At 38.2% G+C, this 22,741-nt stretch overlaps 1 protein-coding gene across 7 annotated transcripts in view; it reads right to left on the bottom strand.

Moving 5' to 3' along the window:
* The window catches only part of LOC127794987 (ABC transporter C family member 13), a 186,050-nt gene that overhangs the window by 103,040 nt on the left and 60,269 nt on the right, over nt 1–22,741 (bottom strand). For 5 of the 7 annotated variants that reach the window (XM_052326357.1, XM_052326356.1, XM_052326354.1 and 2 more), the window contains one exon: nt 15,258–15,512. The exons of 1 other annotated variant lie outside the window; for it this stretch is intronic. In XM_052326357.1, the coding sequence (XP_052182317.1) occupies nt 15,258–15,512 (255 nt within the window). Of the gene's footprint in view, nt 1–15,257; nt 15,513–22,741 lie in introns of those variants that run through there. One more of the 7 variants, XM_052326360.1, reaches the window with a different exon arrangement.

A 22,741-nucleotide genomic window follows, 5' to 3' on the forward strand; every position in this document is an offset into this window, starting at 1 on the left:
ATCATCTAACTTGGGCTATGCCCCTGGAACGTTTAATGTTCCAGCCAGGAACTGCTGCGAGGGCAAGGATGTGGCCGGTTGAGGCCCAATGGTGCTTAGTTTGTTAAGTCGTTGTAACGTTTGGAGGATTTAGTATGCATTTCAGGTTGTAAATGAACAGTTGTATAATAGCAATTTTATCATTTGATCTGTATTACATATTTTGCTATGGAATCACAATGTAAGAATTATGGTGTTTGGTATTAGTGTATCCGCTGCGTTGTATTAAGACTCGTTTAGTTTAAGACTATTGATCTTGATAGTTAAACGGGCAAGACTGGGGTTCGCGGGGTTTTGTTTCTGCATGTGAAGATTGTTCTTGAAATACCGCGCGTGTTGAACTTAAAGAGGAAAAAAAAAAGAAATCCCGAGAATACCCTTATAGTGACACGCCTGGCGAGACGGGGTGTTACAATTGGTATCAGAGCCCTAGGTTAAAACCCTAGGATGATTTGGTTAGGTTGTTGAATTTAGCATGATTAGAACTATTGAATGAGAACTTAGAACGGGATTATGGATTTTAGGAGACATTCGGAACATAGTCGAAATGGTATGGAGACTCTAGAAATGTGAAATTTGAGGTTTTCAATTTGAATATACTTTCGGCGTCAAGGGGAGACGAACAAGTTCTATTCACATCTTTTGGAAATTAGGAAGCTAGTGAAGAGGGTCGTCGAAATAAAAGAGTTATATGATCCAAAACCTTTGAGGAATAAATACTTTGGTAATTCCGGTACAACTTGAAGTATAGTATAAAATCTCTTTCGGAAGAATCTTAGTGAATTGTCTTAGTACCCTCCCGTTTGGGACATGGTAAATAATGGTGGTGTCATGCCTTGACAAAGATAATCGAAACGATGGAGATTATTAGGAGAACCTGTCAAGGGCGTGGGAAAGAAAAACGACTTGAAGATCTTAAGGTTAAGTTAGATATCAAAATTGAGGACTTAAGAAGAACGGATTCAGTTAGGGCTAACTAGTAAAAATCCCGAACGGAGACTTAGAGGAGGGGAGCCGATAGGTCATAAAGATAAAACCCCTGCTTAGAGATTTGGGGGTTTGACGGTTGAAGTCTTTGACATTATTGAAGAATACTAGATTTTTGCTGAGTGATGAAACGTTGGATTGGGAGTTAGCATCAAACAATATGGGTCGAATGTAAGGTTGGTTCGACAAACCATAACTGAGGATTCGTAAGAATCGAAAACCGTGGATTAAAGATCATTAGTTAAAATCAATCTCACTAAATGTTGGGATAACTGGTGGTTATTAAGAAGAAACAAGTTGTGGACGATTAGCTTAATATGGCATATCCTAATTGTAAGTCAGGTTTGATCGAATGGTATAAGGATTCAAGGAAAAGAATGACTTGGTATAGATTGAGGATCCTAAGGAACGACCCGATAAGAAACCCAATGTGATTCGATAAAAGCTTTGAAAAATAGAATTTGAGGGTTTTAGGAATCCGAAATTACTGATGGGGATATAGAGATAGAGAAACTGGAATTGATGACAATAAGGAAATATTACCTTAAGAAAACGACTCATAAGAACAAGTCGTATGTGTATGGTTTCATATGTTATTCAAGGGCAAAGAAAGTTAAGGTGTAAATTTGAGTCTTGTGAAAGTTTTTATAGAAGAAAGAGCTATATCAAGGATATTAGTTTAGGATCTGACAAGGAAAACGAATCAGAATTGACTGAGGATCAAATTCCTGTTTCGAAGTTTTGGAAGTTTTCTTGGTGACAACTGGAGATTTAGGTAACAGATTTTGGGTGGCAATGAGAATTTCTCTTTCGAGTAAAATTTTGGAGTATGATCTAAACTTATTTCCCTTACATATGGACACTACTAGTCAAAGAGGAAACGACCATAAATCAGCTGTAGTTAAGGTCGAGATGCGACCGAAAACTACTAGGTTACGAAACGTGAAGTTCGCATGTTTTAGGTATTAGAATTTTCCCTTGGAAATTTGAAAGAATCTTTTGGTTTATAGAGAATTTGCAAAATGAAACCTTACTTGATGATCTTGAGATTGTACGGATCAACGATAGATTAGAGATTCGTGATGAATCTTGGAGATTAAAAAAAAAAAATTTTTTTTGGGATAAGAGAATTATGAGTTTAACTATGATGTTTCTAAGGAAGATTTACGCGTATTGTATACACTTGGAGATAAAAAGATATTTCAACTTATGGAGACAAAGTTATTTTAAGCTTGAAATGACCCTAACCGATTTAAGAAGATTCAAAACTCAAAAGAAGATAGTTAGCATAATGATAATTATTAAGGACTGAGGGGTAGTCACAAAAGTCTTGGTTTGAGTTTTAAGGCACCGAGCAATGAGATAGGCTTGCTAAAGCTTGATTAAGCTCGTAAAGATATCTTGGGATTTGATTAGGTCTTAGCAAAATTGAAGTTGGTCCTAATAGATTCAAAGCAATAGGAATGATTGACCTAATGACCTGTATAGTGAGTGTTGGTTGAAAGTCAGTTGAGGAATAAAATCTTGTAATAGATTAAGCATACGGCCGTGACGAGAATATGGAATGATAAACTGAAGATACAACTGATGTTGAATTATGAACGTCTGCAAGAGCAGTAACAGAAGCGCGAGGTTCCGTCACATGCGTAACAAATTTGGAAAGTAAAAGAGATTAAATTGTGGGAAAGAAATCCGAAGTCTTAGGAATGGTTAGGATAAGGGTGCTCGATACGATTGAGTGTTACTCTGGAAAAGAACATTAGGAAGCCAAAAGATCAGGGAGTTGGATTAGTACCAATAGAACCACTGTAGCTCTCAGAGATAGAATGAGGAATTCTAAGCATAACAATAACACCATTGGTGTTGGTTTGTAACAATGGATCTGAGCCTAAGGACCAAGGCAGAGGACTGGTGGTTGGCTCGCGGTTTGGGGTGTGATACCTACAAATCGGAGCAACACAGTGAACTGAGGAGACAGTCAGGTGCCAAAGTTTGGGGCAACACTGAGAATGTTACGTATGGTTTAGAGTCCAAGTTCCAAGGGACTAGAGCATCGTGGTAGGATCCCTAAATCATTATGGAAAGGTTAAAGGATTGGAAGATGACCTAAGTAGGTTAATTGCTATGTGGATTATGGTAGTCGATAATCAAAAGGAAAAGTAATCTCGAGTGACAAAACAATGATTGGCAAGCTGTTAACAAGATTTGTAAAGGATTCTTCTAGGATAATTACGTTCATGACAGAAATTCGTAAAGTAAGGTTACTAAGAAGTGATGAATACACTCGGGAAATTCAGGAGTTGTGGTGAAATAGTAATAATGCTCCTAGGTCAAGGTAGCTCCTAACTAGGAATGAAGTAATCCTTGGTATAAACATGTGTTGTGAAGTTGCTTAGAAAAATGTGGGACGATTGTTCTCTAAATATCACTTTGGGAAAAATTATCAACTTGGTTCTTAGTTTAGTGTATTTAATATTACATACCCTAGGAATTGTTAGCAGTTGGCTACGATATAGTTGTTTCAAACCTTGCCCTTGGTGATATAAAAAGGTTGGAGCAAAGGTAAGTATACCTAGGTACCCTTGAGAACATGAGTTGATGGATTGAAAGAGACAAAATCAACGTAGGGATATGGCAAGTTATAAGTTGATAGGTAATTGAAAGTGTTTTTCTTCTCGAGAGACATGCCGTGAATTGAGAAAACATATGATTAAGTTGTTAATATAAAAAAAAAAAAAAAAAAAAAAAAAGTGAGTTTTTAGTTCCACTACGAAAATTTATTTGGGTTACAAGACAGTAGGTTAAAACTGTTATAATTATGCTAGGTATTGTTGAAGACCCAGTGAGAATCAAAAGCTAACCAGAAAGGTTTTCTCTTAAGGAGTTGTGTGAAAACTAGATCGCCTAAGAAGGACGAGATTAGGTCTACTCCTAGAATTGGGGATAACAGGAATCTTGTTTGACTCAATAGAGAGATTATTCTCATATGGAGAAATATGGGAAGCACCGTTGGATTGAAATGGAACACTTAGCGGTGTTAAGTTGAGAAGCCACAAATAAATGAAGTGTATTTTTATGGAAGGTTGTCGATAAATTGAAACGACACGGGAGTTCTAAGCTGAGATAAATTGATCTGATTGATGGATAGTGTTTGGAAAAGAAATAGTAACATGTTAGGATGTTAGGCTGTTGTAAGAAAAATTGTATTTTTGAGAGACCTAAATGGATAATTTGCATGACCAGCCGTAAGAGGCTGAGAAATTATCTCTAAAGATAATACGCGATCGAGATAATTGGGAGAAAGATACGTCAAGTTAATTCAATGTTATCAATTTCTGTGCAATCATGACAACCGAGGTAATTCAATGTTATCAATTTCTGTGCAGTCATGACAACTGAGGTAATTCAATGTTATCAATTTCTGTGTGATCATGGCATATGCCCAGTATAGAATGGATTGGGAGAATTATTAGTCAAATAAAATAGGTTTTGAGGACCCAGTTAGAAGTGACATTGGATTTTATAAATTATTTTGGGATTCGTGTAGCCGCAGGTATAGAGCTACAACGGGATATTCTGGAAAGTAACTAAGATGCTTGGTAAGCATGGATCGTGTTAGGACATAAGTTATGAATGATTGCTAAGGATTAGAAATGATATTTAGGACATTTCAATTGAGAGTCATTAGCAATAGTAGTGATTCAATTATCACGGACCAAAATTTCGAGGACGAAATTTCTTAAGGGGGGGAGAATGTAATACCCAGGAATGATTTGAGGTCATAAATAATATTTGATAAATGGTACAAGTGGAATTATCAAAAGAATAAGGCTTTAGGACACACTATTGCAATCTTAAAAGACCGAAGTGGCTCGAGGGAGTACCCCAGACCTTAGATAGCCAAGGAAAATGGTATAATATCGACAAGTGATTCGAATTATGATTTTTAGTGATTAAATAAATTGGATCAGGAACAGTTTTCGGTACAGCTATTGACCGGGCTGAGGAAAACCGAATCGACGTAGGAGACGTCCGAAAAGTCAACGGAGTATGTCAGGGACTGATATTTTACATATAGAACAACCCTTAAGAGATTTCGGGATAAATTGAATGGATTTAAGGTCAAATCAATCAGTCGGGCCTAAGTGCAGTTTTTCTAAATTTACCCGAGGGAGGTCAAAACGATAATTTTTTTGAAAGTTTCAAGAATGAAATAAATAGTACAAGACTTGTGGTCCTTAGAGGCAAATTTGGAAGATCAGGGGTGTATTGGTAGGGGCTAAAATGTCAAATGAAGAAATCAGGGGGTGAAAATGCAATTTAGCAAAATTGCAATGAGAACGCAAGGGAGAAAACGGCCGCCGCACTGCCACCGCACGTGGAGGCCGTTTCCGGCGATGGGACGGCCGAGGCTTGCTTGGGGAAGGTTGTATACGGCCGTGGGATTCTTGGGGAGCAAGGGTGGTCGGTGATTGGCTAGATTTTGGTCGGTTTTCGGGTATAAAAGAGAGGCCGAGGGTTTCGACTTTTTGGAGCTCAAATCGGTCGTGTTAGAGGATGAATCGATGAGAATGGATAAAGGGCTTTCGATCCTTATGAAACGGAGAAGATTCTGTGAGTAGTTTGAGGCATTTTGGTGTTCGTTTAAGGCCGTTTGGGGTTTGGCCGATCGAAGGTGGCGGACCGCCTTCCGCCACCTGCAACTGGCCGTTTGGGCCCTTTTCCGGCGAGCTTTCGGCCTAAACATGGTGCCAATGGGATCGACTCGTCGAGGGCTTGAAGGGGGTGTGCTCAGATCGGTCATCGGAGGGGTCGTCGCCGGCGGGTCTTGAGGAAGAAGACGACGCGCGTGGCTGCACGCGCCAGCCTCCACGCGCAGCCACGCGCAGGGCGCGTGAGAGCGCGTGCGAAGGGCTATTTTGGTAATTTTAATTCCAATATTTTTATTTAATTATTCTAGGAATTATTGTGTTGAAATATTTCGGAAAATAGTTGAAGAAATAATTATTTTGGAATTAACGAGGAGAAAATTGGGAGAAAATAGAGAAAATTATGGAAAATTGAGGAAAATGGATTTTAATGCTTCCTTAATTAAATATGGTGTTTAGGAAGTACTGTGGCTCGAGGTTGAGTATAAGTTCAAGCATTTGGGATTTAGCACGCAAACCGAGGCGTTGCACGAGGATCGAGGCGATCTGAATACATTCGAGGTGAGTGGTTTGATTCCAACTTTTCCTTGTCTTAGAAGTGTTTTAGGTGCTTGTGGTGAGTTCTAGTGAGCGATTATACCCTCCTAGACATAAATTGTTGTACAAGGCTTTTACTTATGATCATTGTGTCGATATTTGCTTCATTGCATTAACTGTTTTATTTTAAAATGTTGGTGCATGGCGTGTAAATTTTCATATCATTTGGGGTCAAGTTTAATTGCATCGTTGGGTCCGTATGGGGCGGGATGGGGTCTGCTTGAGATTGGGACAATGTTAATCCAGGTGAACGGGTGTCTCACTGGGGGCACTCGAGGGAATAATGTTAAACCAGGTGAACGGGTGTCACGACGGTGCACCCGAGGGATTAACGTTGGACCAGGTGAACGTGTGCCACAGTGGGACATTCGAGGGATTAAGTATGTCAAGGTGATATCTCGAGTTAGACATGTTTTGCATGTTGCCGCTTGTCTGAATATGCCATGCTCGTGTGTCTCTCATGCATTGTATAATCTGTTTCTATACCGTCACTTAGATGTTTTATCATCTAACTTGGGCTATGCCCCTGGAACGTTTAATGTTCCAGCCAGGAACTGCTGCGAGGGCAAGGATGTGGCCGGTTGAGGCCCAATGGTGCTTAGTTTGTTAAGTCGTTGTAACGTTTGGAGGATTTAGTATGCATTTCAGGTTGTAAATGAACAGTTGTATAATAGCAATTTTATCATTTGATCTGTATTACATATTTTGCTATGGAATCACAATGTAAGAATTATGGTGTTTGGTATTAGTGTATCCGCTGCGTTGTATTAAGACTCGTTTAGTTTAAGATTATTGATCTTGATAGTTAAACGGGCAAGACTGGGGTTCGCGGGGTTTTGTTTCTGCATGTGAAGATTGTTCTTGAAATACCGCGCGTGTTGAACTTAAAGAGGAAAAAAAAAAGAAATCCCGAGAATACCCTTATAGTGACACGCCTGGCGAGACGGGGTGTTACATTGTCTTCTTTATTTTTCCAATTGGGTTCCAGTGGAGTACTAGTAGGTTTACACCTAACTTTGTTGGTTTCCTTCAACAAATCTATCGTGTACTTCCTTTGGGATATGAAAATTCCTTCCTTGCTTCTAAACACTTCCATTCCCAAGAAACATCTCAATTCTCCTAAGTCTTCTACTTCAAATGCAGTCCTTAGTTGCTCCTTGAGATTTTCAATATCTAGGATGTTATCCCCTATGATGATAATGGCATTCACATATATAATAAGGATTGTTCTCCTCCCGTCTACTTCAAGTTTTATGAATAGGGGATGGTCTGTCTGCCCTTGTTTGTATCCTAGCTTGGTAAGAGTGTCACTAAACCGCTTGAACCACACCCTAGGGGATTGCTTAAGACCATATAGTGACTTTTTCAATTTGCATACTTTCCCCTTTGTGTTCTCTATCTCAAAACTCGAGGGTATCCTCATATAAATCTCTTCTTCTAGTTTCCCATTCAAGAAATCATTCTTGATATCAAGTTGGTGCAATTTCCAATCCAAATTGACAACTAATGAGAGTAACACCTGGATAGAATTAAGCTTAACTACCAGAGCAAAAGTCTCCTCATAATCAAGTCCTTGGGTTTGTGTAAACCCATGGGCTACTAGTCTAGCCTTGTACCTGTCAATGCTTCCATTTGACTTGTACTTCATTGTAAAAACCCATTTGTTGCCAACAATTTTCTTTCCACCAGGTAGCCTCACAATATCCCAAGTTCTATTGGCTTCTAAAGCCTACATCTCATCCATAATCGCTGCCTTCCATTCCTCATCCTATAATGCATGATATATATCTCTAGGGATCACAATATCATCAATGCTAACAGTAAAAGCCTTGAACTGAGGAGATATATTTGAATACCCCAAATAATTTGAAATAGGGTGTTTTGTACATAATCTCACCCCTTTCCTTAGTGTTATTGGGATATCTAGATCATCAAATATGTTAGATGTCATCCTTTCTACATCACCATCATCTTCCACAATACCAGTATCTGGATGTATCTCTGGATTAGACAATAGGTCTAGCTAAGGGTTACGAGGCCTTCTAGAATACAACAAGGATGGTTTGTTAGAAGCTGGATCATCTTGGATCTGGTTTTCCTGATCTCCCGCTGGATTAGGCACTAAGGTTTGGGTAGGAGGAACTAGTTCAGTAGTAAGAGGTGGTTCAAGAGCAGAAATCATAGAAGGTAGGGAAGTAGGAGGAGAGATAGGAGGTGAACACATAGGTAGAGATGTGGTGGAGTCCCAATATTCCTCTGCACTAGATGTGCCCTCCTGTAAGGGAACAGGGGAGAAAAATGGTTGATGCTCAAAGAAGGATACATCACAAGACACAATAAAGTGTCATGTAGAAGGACTATAGTATTTATACCCTTGTTGAGTAGGAGAATAGCTAACAAATATGCATTTGAGAGCTTTAGGTTCAAGTTTGGATTGAGAAGGTTGGTACTTGTGTACAAAAACAATACACCCAAAAACTTTCGGGAAAAGAGAATTTAGGACTCGAGTATGATGAGAATAGAAGTCAAGAAAGACACTTAGGGGAGTTCTAAATGCAATGACCTTGGAGGGAAGTCGATTAATAAGATATGAGGCTATAAGAATTGCTTCTCCCCAGCAAGCATTAGGCACTAGATGTGAACATGTTTAGCAGTTTTTTCTTTCCACCACCCCATTTTGTTAAGGGTTGTAAGGGCATGAACTTTGGTGAATAATGTCATGCTTAGTTAGATAATGATTGAAGTCATTGGAAAAATATTCCTGACCATTATCTAAACGTAAAACATGGATGGAGGATTAAAAGACATTTTTTTATCATTTGATGAAACCTTTTGAAAACAACATAAGCTTCAGATTTGTCTTTCATTAAGAACACCCAGCTAACCTTTGTATGGTCATCTATAAATGTGATGAACCAATGAGTGTTAGTTAAATTAGGAGTCCTTGCTAGCCCCCAAATATCACTATAAACCAAATAAAATGGCTTTGAAGGCTTATATATATGAGTTGGATGTGAACTTTTGGTTTGTTTAGCAAGGATACACTCTTCACAATGAAAAGAATGGTTCATTTTATTAATGAGATAATTGAAACTGGAATACCCTAAATGTTGGCTCCTTCTTCCATCAGTTTCAATCTTTGTAAAGAGAGTCTGATCTGCTTGCCCTTACTTGTATCCAATCTGGTCTAGGGTATCACTAAATCTCTTAAACCATGCCCTAAGAGATTGCTTAAAATCATACAATGACTTCTTTAGCCTGCATACCTTCCCTCTTGTGTCATTTCTCTTAAATTCAGGTGGTATGCTCATATAGATTTCTTCCTCCAGCTCACCATTCAAGAAGGCATTTTTGATGTCTAACCAATGTAATCTCCAGTCTAGGTTTACTACTAAGGATATTAATACCCGAATGGAATTCAACTTAGCCACTGGTGCAAATGTTTCCTCGTAGTCAAGGTTTTGAGTTTGAGTAAATCCTTGAGCTACAAGTCTTGCTTTGTACCTATCAATACTCCCATCTGATTTGTACTTCACCATAAACACCCACTTGCTGCCTACAGTGTTCTTTCCATCTAGTAGCCTTACTACTTCCCAAGTATCATTTTTCTCTAAGGCTTGCATTTCTTCCATGACTGTTGCCTTCCACTTTTCATCCTGTAGTGCATGATAAATGTCTCTAGAAATAACATCATTAATGCTGACTGTGAATGATCTGAACTGAGGAGATAATTTTGAGTATCCCAAAAAATTTGAAATAGGGTGTTTTATGCAGGATCTTATCCCTTTCCTCAGAGCAATTGGGATATCTAAATCATACTCTTCATTCCCTCCTTTGTCTTCCAACCTCTTTAGTGCCATAGCATCTCTTGTAGCTCCCTTATCTGGACTTATCTCCAGATCAGATAATGTGGTTGGCAGAGGATCACACAGCCTTCTTAAATAAACCATCAATGGTGGTTTATTTTAAACCTGATCATCCTCCTAAATTTGAGTTTTCTTATTCTCTCCCCCTTGATGGCTTTGGACAAGAGAAATAGGAGCTGAACAACATTTAGGCATAGGGTGAGATGGTTCAAAATTAGGTATAGGTGCAGGTAAGGAAGTAGGAGGAGAAATAGGAGAGAAGCAAACAGGAACAAGCATCATTGGGTCCCAATGATGTTCTGTTCAGATATGCCCTCTTACAGAGAATGATTTTGAAAGAATGGTTGGTGCTCGATCAAAGAGATGTCATAAGACACAATAAATTTCCGGGTAGTAGGGTTATAGCATTTATATCCTTGCTGAGTAGGGGAGTGTTATGTTCCAGTGGCAGTTTTGTAATTTTTTGAATAAACTCTTATAATAATCGTAGCCCACATGGGCCACTTGCTTGTAGCAGGAACTAGAACTTTTCTCACAGTTACAATATGAACCACGGGAAGGGCCCATATAAGGTCAGATGTAGGAGGATGGGACATATGTTAACAGGGTTAACAAGGTATTACCGGAAGTTCATACAGAATTATGGCCCCATCTATAAGCCCCTAACAAAACTCCGCAAGAAGGATAGGTTCCAATGGAACCCAAGGGCAAAGGCAACCTTCTTGACACTCAAGAAGGTCATGACAGAGGCACCGGTGCTAGCTCTCCTAGACTTTTCTAAGACATTTGTGGTGGAAACAGATGCATGCGACAACGAGATAGGTGCAGTGTTAATGCAGGAGAGAAGACCCTTGTCCTATCTCAGTCAAGCGTTGGCTCTAAGACACTTAGGCCTAAGTGTTTATGACAAGGAGCTATTGGTCATGTTAGGAGCTATTGAGAAGTGGAGGCACTACCTAGAAGCAAGACCCTTCATTATTAAGATTGACCACGAGAGTCTACAATTTTTATCCCAACAAAGGCTACACACCTAGTTGCAGAGGAAGGGAGTGTCCAAATTAATGGGGTTGGATTATGCTATTGTTTTTCATGAACGAACTAAACACACAAAAACTGACTGTCATTGTGTGAGTCAAAAGTTGGTCTTTGGAGAGATTAATGCCTCCTTCGTTGGCTCTAATGACCAGCTGGTTGATCTTCTTACAAAAGCATTACAAAGACATTACAAAGACTCCAGGCAAATTTCTCTTCCATGGCAGGTACAGCTAGACTACTAAAAAATCTGAGTATGAATTCCCTCCATATCTGCCCCAAGACCGGATAGGGTAAGCACCATAAAAAATTTATCATTTGTTCCTTCTGCCCGACAAGATCAGCTGTAATAGGAAGCATGGCATTAAAAATCCATTACAGCAGACTGGATTTAACCCAAATAAGTAGCCATATCCGAATCTCCCTTTTTGAATATAGAATTACTAATGTTCACAGGTGCAATTTAAGTAAACCTCAGGGCTGGTCTGTGAAATTTACCCATTAATTAAAGCATTTTCATTAAAAGGAAGACATCTTCTAACCAATCTAATGAAGAAAAAAGGGCACAAATTAAAATTAACTGTTACTGATTAATCATTTTCTGTACTTATCATAAGCTATTCAATCTGCAGCTTAGCAGGAAAATATATAAACTTTTCGAAGGGAAAGAAAACAATGTCATTACTGCTGAAGTTGAAATAGTCATGGAAGTCCTTCACAAGCACACAGTTAGCTTGTACAAAAAATAACTATACATGCACAAGTCCTTAGAGAAATGTCAATGCCTGAGAATTCATGGGTAAAAAGCAGCATGTTGCTTCTTCAAGTTGAGGAAATGAAACCAAATCACAAGGCCCAGAAGAACAAATGAGCATCCAAAACATGTGATTCTGATGGACAGGGCCACTTTTAACAATGTATATGAACAAAACAGAAAAACAGCTGATTGAAGCAACTTACTCGAGTAAATTGAAGAAATAGTCGAGTAACTTAGGATGAATACTTGATTAGAGAGAGAGAAAAAAAAGGTTTACTTGATAAAATGGAAATCTGCTTCAATACTTTATTGAACTTATGAATGGGATATATATACAGAATTCTTCTACAACATCTCCTAAAAAACAAGAAAAAATTGAATATCTTTAAAGGATAAAGTTTATCACTAAAGCTGAAATTATCACTTGTAATCAAATGCCTCCTTTTTCTTAGGAGCCTTATCTCTTTATAAATTTAATCTTTTGTAACTTTCCTTATCTCCAACCAACCTTATCTCTTAGTCTCATCCAAATTCAGAATTTTGATTTTCCAACACTTATCACTTTTTCTCGATATTCCAACAGTATAAGTCTTCTCTATGCTAGAAATGCATCCAAATGTGCATAAATTTGCAAGTTCCCCTTACTAGAACCATCTTTGGACAATTAATGGAAGCATGTACCATGATGGGTAACAACTACCGATCACTCAGCCAAAATGAAACACATTATGAACTTAAAGAACATAATCTAGAATATGAAACAAAATAACATTTTGAAAAATCAAAAATGTCCTTGTAGTAAAGTTAGAGGAAACTGTCGGGAGATAAGGAGTTCATTTTCTTAGTTTTATCAGGTTTATCCAATAGGTTTGTATCTTATTGTTTTTGTTGAAATATGATGATCAAGATAATGTCGATAATGCTTCCAATCATGATTAAGATAAAGCAGCTCCAATCTCTCTAAAATCTAGGAGGAGATAGGATCTTATCTATCTCTAAAATTTAGGAGATTTGTTATATCTTAGATATGTTGTTGTATTTGTACTTTAAATAAGTTAGTTTGTATTTTAAATTTCCTAGTTTGTAGGAGCTTTAGTCTATTTAAACATCTTATGGAATATTCAATAGAATAAGACAGAAGTGGTGTTCCTTCCGAGTTCTTCCAATCCAAGCCTTATTCTTATTGTTTGTTCCAGTTTTCAACAGTTTTATCCTTTATTTGTTGGTTATTTTTGGTTATTCTTATCTGGTTGTTATGATCAAAAGTGGGCCGAGTCTTGATCCTTATCTTTTTGTTTGGTTTCAGATTAGGTGGTTAGATAGTGTCCTATTTTTGAGGAAGTTGGTTGTTAACCCTCAGAATTGTATATATCAAGTCCTTTTTTTGCTGGAAATAACACACGATTTTCTCTTGCTTAAGTTTTTAACAGAAACTTTCTTATTTTTAATCATACATGTAAAATACATAATAATTTATTGTTATGTTTCTTCTGTGTTGAGTCCTAATCTTTTGAAAACTGTCATATCAGCACATTCTGGTTGTCATTGTCATGTTTTTATTGTCAATGGTCCTTCATGGAGAGAGGTCAGAGATTAGCAACAAATTGGCATAGACTATAAAAGCATTAAATAATGTGAAACATTTTTACTACTTTTTTTCCATTTTATTCTTGTTCTGACTTGTTAGAGTTATGCCCCACAAGCTAATCATGTTTTATGTAATTGATCATACTTTACATTGGGATTCTTTATCTTCAATCAATTGTTATTGCAAGGCATTGTGTTTTTATTTGTCATTGATGGTTGTCGTCATTATTTATTGCAATCCATACTTGATAAAGTCCATAGATCAAATAGGCTCATGGAATATGATCGTGCATAGAGATGACGATCATGAAACATATTCCTTATAAGCCTTGATCTTAAATGTTCCTAATCATAGAGTTATTAGGAATGGACGCTAATAACTCGGATAGACTAGCACATATAGTGAATGCTCAATCAGAAGAATGTCTTGTTTCATGGACATTGGTGTGAGGACACTAGTGCATATATGTGGGTGCTTATTATAAGAATAAGTACATTGAACTGACCCGCTATAGAATTCCTAATTATTATTGTTTAATGTCGAATTGAAATTCTTGTGTTGCAATTGTGCAGATTGATCCTTAGACTTGAGACATCATGGTAGTCTTATATTTGACTGGTTATGCCTTGTGCTTTTTTGGATTCTAATAGAATCATTGACAAACTATCACTAGGCATGGCCTTATCACATATGAAGGCTTGTGAATATCAAAATAAGATTCATCACTTATCATCAAGATGAGAAGATGTCCTATATATTCCGATGATTTCATGACTGAGGAAATCATTGGCCAAGGTGAGGTGGAAATCAAAAGGTGTTTTGATTTCACCTATCAAGTCATAAATCTGGAATGGATACATAGTTATTGAATGATTAGGGTTTCGTCATAAACCAATACCCTGAATTCAATCGGGACATAGATCGATAAAAGGATTTTACTACAAGGTAATTGCAATTGAAAAGGTCCGCGTTTTTTTCATCGTTGGCTAGGTATTCATGGCATGTTGCTAGACGTTAACCATGATATGTAGGATTTTAGAATTAATTTGATTAATTCTAAAACTATTAATTAAAGAGTTTAATTAAGAAAGCCCATGAGTTTAATTAATCTAATAAGTTGGGCCTTGATATAACTCAATAGAATTAGCCTTACATCTAGTCTAATGGTGGACCTAAGGGGTCACACACTTAGATCGAGCCCATTCCACAATTAAAAAAGAGAGAGTCGACCCAATGTGATTAAGGGTCGGGCCTAAAGTGTTTAGGGTTTTTCCATGGCGTGATTAGGGTTCTTGAACTCTATTTATATGCTGCTTAAGAAGCTGGAAATCATGAGAAAAAATTCGTGTCTCTCAGAAGGCGTCTAGGGTTGCTAGCACAACCAAGGCGTTTGTGGAAGGATCGATCGTGTGGACTTACTTGGAGGAGGTCGCACTTGCATCTCTACAGATCGAAATCAGGCAGTATCGAAGCTCTACATAGTCATGGGTTTCTAACATGGCTATATAGTGAATATGCTACAGAATGTCTCAAAATTGTCATATCAGCACATTCTGGTTGTCATTGTTATGTTTTTATAGTCAATGGTCCTTCATGGAGAGAGGTCAGAGATTAGCAACAAATTGGCAAAAACTAAAAAAGCATTAAATAATGTGAAACGTTTTTATTACTTTTTTTCCATTTTATTCTTGTTTTGGCCATCTAGTGAATAAGCTATAGAATATCTCCTAAAAACAGTGTACCTTTAGCATACCAAGACGTAGATATGGCCATCCATACGCAGTGAAAATCACTTTAAAGAAGGAAAGATTAGAGCAGTTATTTCTTTGCTGAGTTTGCCAACAGCTTAGAAGCGTATCAAGACAGGAAGAGGGATCCATATCACTAGGTAGCTGAAGCAAATCTTCAAAATCAAGCTGCTTTATGACACCTTGTTCCATTGTTGAATTGATAGATTTAAATGTCATGAGATGCCAAATGCCATGATCAACTGCCCTCTACAACCAAGTAATAGACTTATCATTATTGATTAGTATCTAGAAATTAATTTAGAAAGAAAGAAAGAGTAAAAAGAGCTGCAAAGAAAGAGCCATGGCATTGAATATTTTAAGCTTTACTTTGTACTTGCAACAATTACCTTTGAAGCAGCTACAAAATATAAAAGAATGTGTTATTCATATCTCAATGAATTTACCAGAATTATACACTTGTATCCTATTCTAATGAAAGGAAAGAATATATTCTAAAGATATCCAAAACATCAGACTATATTCTAAAAATATACAGAACATCTACAAATATATACAAAATATATAGTTGTCTAATCTTTATAATTCTCTTAACATTCCCCCTCAAGTTGGAGCATAAATGTTGACCATGCCCAGCTTGGTACATACATAGCTCACATGAGAACCTTTTAAGTGATTTAGCAAGTCAGCTAATTGATCATTAGAACTCACAAATGTTGTGCCAATATCTCTAAAAAGCAATTTCCCCCTAACAAAATGACAGCCAATCTTAATGTGTTTAGTTCTTTCATAGAACATGAGATTATAAGTGATATGCATTGTAGCCTGATAGTTAAAAACCAATTGCATAGACTTGATCTAAAAGACTCCTAACTCAACCAATTGTTTCAACCACATTAACTCAAATGTTGTTAGGGCCATCTCTCTGTATTCAGCCTATGCATTGGACTTGGTACCACACTTTGTTGTTTACTTTTCCAAGAGACTAAGTTGCCGCCAACAAATACATAATAACCAAATGTGGATTGTCTATCACTAGGAGATACTACCAAATTAACATCTACATATCCCACAATCTGACTATGCCCATGATCTCAATATAACACACCTCGGTCAGGGGCACCTTTAATATATCGCAGGATACGAATCACTATCACAAGGTGAAAACAGAAATTGGCTCACCACACTGACAGGGAATGAGATATTAGGATGAGTAATTCTAAGGTAGTTAAGTTGCCATCCAATTGACAATAGTGCCTAGGGTCAGAATGTCCCATAACATTCAGACCCATAGGGTGTATCTCCTGGCTTGCATCCAAGCATCCCTATCTCTTCTAACATATCTATAGCATACTTCCTTTGAGAAATATAGATATCTTACTATGATCGTGCCAACTCAATACCAAGAAAATATTTTAGTTAACTGAAATCCTTGGTTTGAAATAGTTATTGCAGATGCGCCTTTAACATAATGATGCCAACATCATCATCCCCTGTGAAAATTATATCATCAACATATGCAACCAAAGGACTCTGAGGTACGATTGAACATACCAAGACAACTAAACTAAATCTAACATATCAAGCCCAAGGAGACTATTTTAGGCTATATAAGGACTTCTTAAGGCAACACACCATCTCGAACTTCCCTTGGGCAACAAAATCAAGAGGTTACTCCATATAAACCTCCACTTGTAAGTCACCATGAAGAAAAGGGTTCTTCATCTCCAACTAATGGAGAGGCCAATGGAACATAGCAACAAGAGACAAGAATAATTAAATACAAGTGATCTTAACCACAAGAGAAGAAACATCCCCATAATCAAGGCCAAAAAATTAAGTGCACCATTTGGCAACAAGTTAGGCCTTGAGTTAATCAACTTAACTACCTAGAACAACCTTAACTATATGAACCTAGCGACATCCAATAATAGACTTACCTAAAGGGAAAAGATACCAAGTCTCAAGCCCCATTGGAATATAAGGCAAGCATTAATTCAACCATAGTAACTCGCAACTCAAGATGACAAAGGGCTTCTATGACAATCTTAGCAATAGATCTTTTTTTTTTAAATAAGTGAGCTCAATTATATTAATGAAAGCAAAGAAGATGTACATCAATGACCCGAAACAAAAGAGTTCCAAACAAAACTATGCAAAACTATACCACCCAAAACACCCCCCCCCCCCCCCTAACACAAGCCATTAGGGGAAAACGACAACCCAAAACTGACATTAGAGCCAACAAGACTAGAAGAGGGAGAAAAACTTAGCAGCCAAAAGCAGAGACTGACACGATGACTTGATCCACCGAGTAAGGGAAAGATGGCTCCACAACCCTTACCCATGCCACTAACCTAGCAAGCACCAACTTAAAGATATCAATTGCACCTGACCCTCGATCTTTGAAAATTAGCCTATTCCGCTCCAGCCACATTGTCCATAGCGCTAAATAAAAGAGAGACTTCCATACTTTCCTTTGACCTTTACCCCGAGCAAAGAAATCCCACTGCTCAAATAAACCCCTAACTGATCTCGGACAAACCCACTCATAGCCCCACCAACTAAAGATTTGCCGCCACAAACACAAGGCAGCCTCACAATGGACAAAGAGGTGGTCCACAAACTCCGGGACAGAGCCACAAAAGACGCAAAGAAGATCATCCCCATGCAAAATTCCTTTCCTACCCAGATTGTCCTTTGTGTTAATTTTACCCCATGACCAACCGCACAAACAACTCCACTTTTGGAGGAGTTGGAACCAAACACAAGCTGCCACTGAATTAATTTGAGGGACATTGGAACCAAACATAAGGGAGCAAAGCCTCTCATGGAATGAGTGGAAAAGGAACCAGCCACTTCAAGCGACCAAAAAATCGTATCCCCCCTCCCTCTCACCAAATGAACTTGAGAGATAAGTCTCAGTAGCTCAGCCCGGATAGACTCTTCTCTATCAAGAAGCGGCCTTCTCCAGCTAAGGCTCCAAAACCAATCGCTATTGACCCAAAACCCCAAATCCACCATGCTAGAAATATGCTAAAATCAAGGGAGATTTGTCCTTGATCCTAGAATATTCTAGGATATGAGTTTTATGTAAATAATATGTAAATATAGTAAGTCAAGGATGTAGTTTAGGATGCTGTCAATATTTAGATTATTTCTTTCCTTTTTTGTTTATAATCCTCTCCTTAAAAGAGGATGTTGTTCTTGCTCATTTCAATCAATTAAGACAAATTGTCTTTGATTATTTCTAAGATGGTATCAGAGCTGGTTTACATCCCAGCCATCCATTCTGTGTGAGGCTATTCGCGCAACCGTCTACGCCTCCTCTATTGGTCTCTCGATTGGTCGTTGACGCCCTGATTCGGCAAATCCCAGCCATCGCCAAGCCTGAATCTACTGGTCACGGCCACCCAAGATCGACCTAAAGTCATCTTCTCTGTCGCGTCCTCCATCATCAACCGCCAAGTCTCGTTCTACCACTTGCGAGTGCAAGCTTCTGCTGGGCAAGTGCAAGCTCTTCATTCCGAACGGTGACACCCACTCCAATTGGGTCGGCTGTGTTCGCTTCAGCCACTACCAATTGCTCGCGACCTTGACCAGCTTCAGTCACTGTTGCTGCACAGCGCAGCGCAGCCGCACATCACAACCACTGTAATCGCAGCCACTGGAAAGCACTGCTGCAACTGTTTACTGTGGCCGCCGCGTTGTGCAGAAGAGCCGCGACCGCCTTCTGCTTGCTGGCACATTCCATCGACAACAACCAATTTTGCAACCATCTCCCAGATCATGGTAACCTTACTTGCTTCCTTTCCTTCTTGTTTTTTTCCCTCTTCCAGCGTGTAAGTTATGTCGGAAGTGACTTCCGAAACATCCTTAAATCCTGCCGCTGCTATCCAAACAAAATATCCAGTGACCTAGCCAAACCATTCAAGTACCCATTCTGTCCAAATCACCACCATTCGTTTAAATGGTGATAATTTTCTTCGCTGGTCTCAATCTATCTGGACGTATATCCGCGGGCAAGGAAAAATTGGCTACACTGGCAACAAGAAGGAACTTGCAGTGGATGACCGAGCACACTTTGTTTGGGATGCTGAAAACTCTATGGTCATGACATGGCTGGTTAATTCCATGGATGAAGATATCAGTTTCAATTATATGTGTTATCCTACTGCAAAGGAGTTGTGGGATAATGTAAATCAGATGTACTTTGACCTAGGTAACTAATCTCAAGTTTTTGAGTTAACTTTGAAGCTGGGAGAGATTCGGCAAGGAGACGATTGTGTTACTAAATACTTCCATTCCTTGAAGAGACTGTGGCAAGATCTTGACCTCTTCAACACTTATGAGTGGAAATCTACTGAAGATTGCAACCACCACAAGAAAATGGTTGAAGATGGCCGTATTTACAAGTTTCTTGCTGGCCTTAATATTGAGTTCGATGAGGTGCGAGGGAGGATTATTGGTCGATCCCTCCTACCTCCCATTGGTGAAGTATTTGCTGAGGTTAGAAGAGAAGAAAGCCGAAGGAGTGTCATGCTCGGCAAAAAAACTGCTAGTGAGTCGATTGAAAATTCTGCCTTGTTTACTGATACATCTGCCTACAAGGCTACACATTACCAGCATAGAAGCAATGAGCGGCCTCAGGTCTAGTGTGACCATTGCAACAAGCCACGCCATACTCGTGAGACTTGCTGGAAAATTCATGGCAAACCAGCCAATTGGAAGAGCAACAAGCAAGGAGACAAGAGTAGTAACCGTAAGGTCCCTACTGCGAATGAAGTTGACACAGGTCCCTTCAACAAAGAGCAGATCGATCAACTCTTGAAGCTGTTACAATCCAGTTCCTCATCTGGTATTCCTAGGGTTTCCTTGGCACACACGAGTAGAAAACCTAAAGCTCTTTCTTGTCTACATTCCTCTCCATGGGTTATTGATTCCGGAGCCTCTGATCATATGACTAGTTCTCCTTATTTATTTAATACCTATTCTCCTAGCTCTGGAAATGAAAAAATCAGAATTGCCGATGGTAGTTTTTCATCTGTTGCAGGAAAAGGTCTTATTCAACTAACCGAAAAAATTAATCTTCATTATGTTCTTCATGTTCCTAACTTGGCCTGCAATCTTTTGTCTGTTAGTAAACTTTGCAAAGACTCTAACTGTCGTGTTACTTTCTTTGAATCCTATTGTGAATTTCAAAACCAGAACTTGGGGACGATGATTGGGCATGCTAGGATGATTGAAGGTCTTTACTACTTTGATGAAAAGTCTTCTGGTAATAAAAAAGCTCAGGGCTTTAGTAGTACTAGTTCAATTTCTGTTCAAGACACAATTATGCTATGGCATCTTAGACTAGGACATCCTAGTTTTACCTATATGAAACATTTATTTCCTGAATTATTTGAAAGAATGGATTGTTCTTCTTTTCAATGTGAAAGTTGCATTTTGGCAAAAAATCATCATTCTACATATTTACCAAAACCTTACCAAGCATCCAAACCTTTTTATATAATTCATAGTGATGTTTGGGGCCCATCTAAAATTTCTACTCTATCTGAAAAAAAATGGTATGTTACGTTTATCGACAATCATACCCGTTTGTGTTGGGTTTATTTGATGCACAAAAAATCTGAAGTGGAAACTTTATTCAAAAACTTTTACACTATGATTGAAAACCAATTTCAAACCAAAATTGGTATTTTACACTTTGACAATGGCACCGAGTATTTCAATGAGCACTTGGGGGATTTTTTGAAAACCAAAGGTATTTACCACCAAACTATTTGTCGGTATACTCCTCAACAAAATGGCATTACTGAACGTAAAAATCAGCATTTACTCAAAGTAGCACGTGCCATCATGTTTTCTATGCATGTTCCAAAATATTTATGGGGCGAAGTTGTTTTAACAACGTCCTATTTGATAAATATGATGCCTACTAAAGTATTAAAGTACCAAACACCCCTTGACTGCCTCAAAGACATTTTTCCCAACACTCGATTACATTCGGACCTTCCCAACAAAGTTTTTGGATGTACTGTATATGTTCATATACCTACTCAATTTCGCTCAAAACTTGATCCTAGGGCTATCAAATGTGTTTTCTTGGGTTATACCTCTCATAAAAGAGACTATAAGTGTTATGATCCTCTCACAAAAAAGACTCACGTGAGTATGGATGTCTCATTTGTTGAAAACAAACCCTATTTTACCAAAAATTCCCTTCAGGGGGAGAACCATGAAGTTGAAGACAATTTTTGGGATGTTTTTGTCCCCCTTCCAAATGCAATTTGTCCTACTCAGGAACCACATGCTTCTGATAATGGTCACTTAGGAGATTCTGGTTCTTTAATGCCAAGTAAAGGGGTTTCTCAGGCAGGGGGAGAATTACTACAAACTGATCATAATGATCTAAATTCTGAGCTTCAGGTTTATACTAGGAAGAGATTTCATCAAAAGAACAAAGACTTGAATATCAATTCTACTTAAAACCAATCTAAAAACCTGATCAATGGCACTGTAAGTTCAAGAACTCCCACTTCAACTTCTAGTCCACCTCCCTCTACTTTACCTAATAGTTCCAAAATTGATTCTTCAACTATTTCCAATCATTTACCTACTATTTCTGATCTTGATATTCCTATAGCAATTAGGAAAGGTGTCAGAAGTTGCACTAAATATCCTATTGCTAAATACCTCTCCTACCACAGATTATCTAAGAATCATAAGGATTTCACATCTAGGATTTCACACTTGTTTGTGCCAAGGAATACACAAGAAGCTTTGGATGATCCAAACTAGAAATTAGCAGTTATAGAGGAGATGAATGCTCTAAGGAGAAGTGGTACTTGGGAGATAGTTAACTTGCCCAGAGACAAAAAAATAGTAGGGTGTAAATGGGTGTTTACAATAAAATGTAAGACTGACGGGAGTGTTGACAGGTACAAAGCCAGACTGGTGGCTAAAGGCTTCACCCAGACTTATGGGATTGATTATCAAGAGACCTTTGCTCCTGTGGCAAAAATAAACTTTATCAGAGTCCTGTTATCTCTTGTAGTAAATTCAGATTGGCCTCTACACCAACTTGATGTCAAAAATGCGTTTCTTAACGGTGATCTTGAAGAGAAGGTCTTTATGAGTTTACCTCCTGGATTCGAAAATAAACTTGGGAGTAACAAAGTATGTAGACTGAAGAAATTCTTGTATGGTCTCAAATAGTCTCCAAGAGCATGGTTCAAACGCTTTGAAAAGGTAGTTACCAGTTATGGCTTCCTTCAAAGTCAGGCAAATCACACTATATTTTATAAACACTCAAAGGATGGTAAAGTTGCAATTTTGATTATTTATGTTGATGACATTATTTTAACTGGTAATAATGAGACAGAGTTAGCAGTCCTCAAGCAGAAACTTGCAAATGAGTTCTAAATCAAAGACCTGGGAATCCTAAAATACTTCCTTGGAATGGAGTTTGCAAG

The sequence above is a fragment of the Diospyros lotus genome, chromosome 2 (genome assembly GCF_014633365.1).
Source record: "Diospyros lotus cultivar Yz01 chromosome 2, ASM1463336v1, whole genome shotgun sequence".
NCBI classification, from domain to species: Eukaryota; Viridiplantae; Streptophyta; class Magnoliopsida; order Ericales; family Ebenaceae; genus Diospyros; species Diospyros lotus.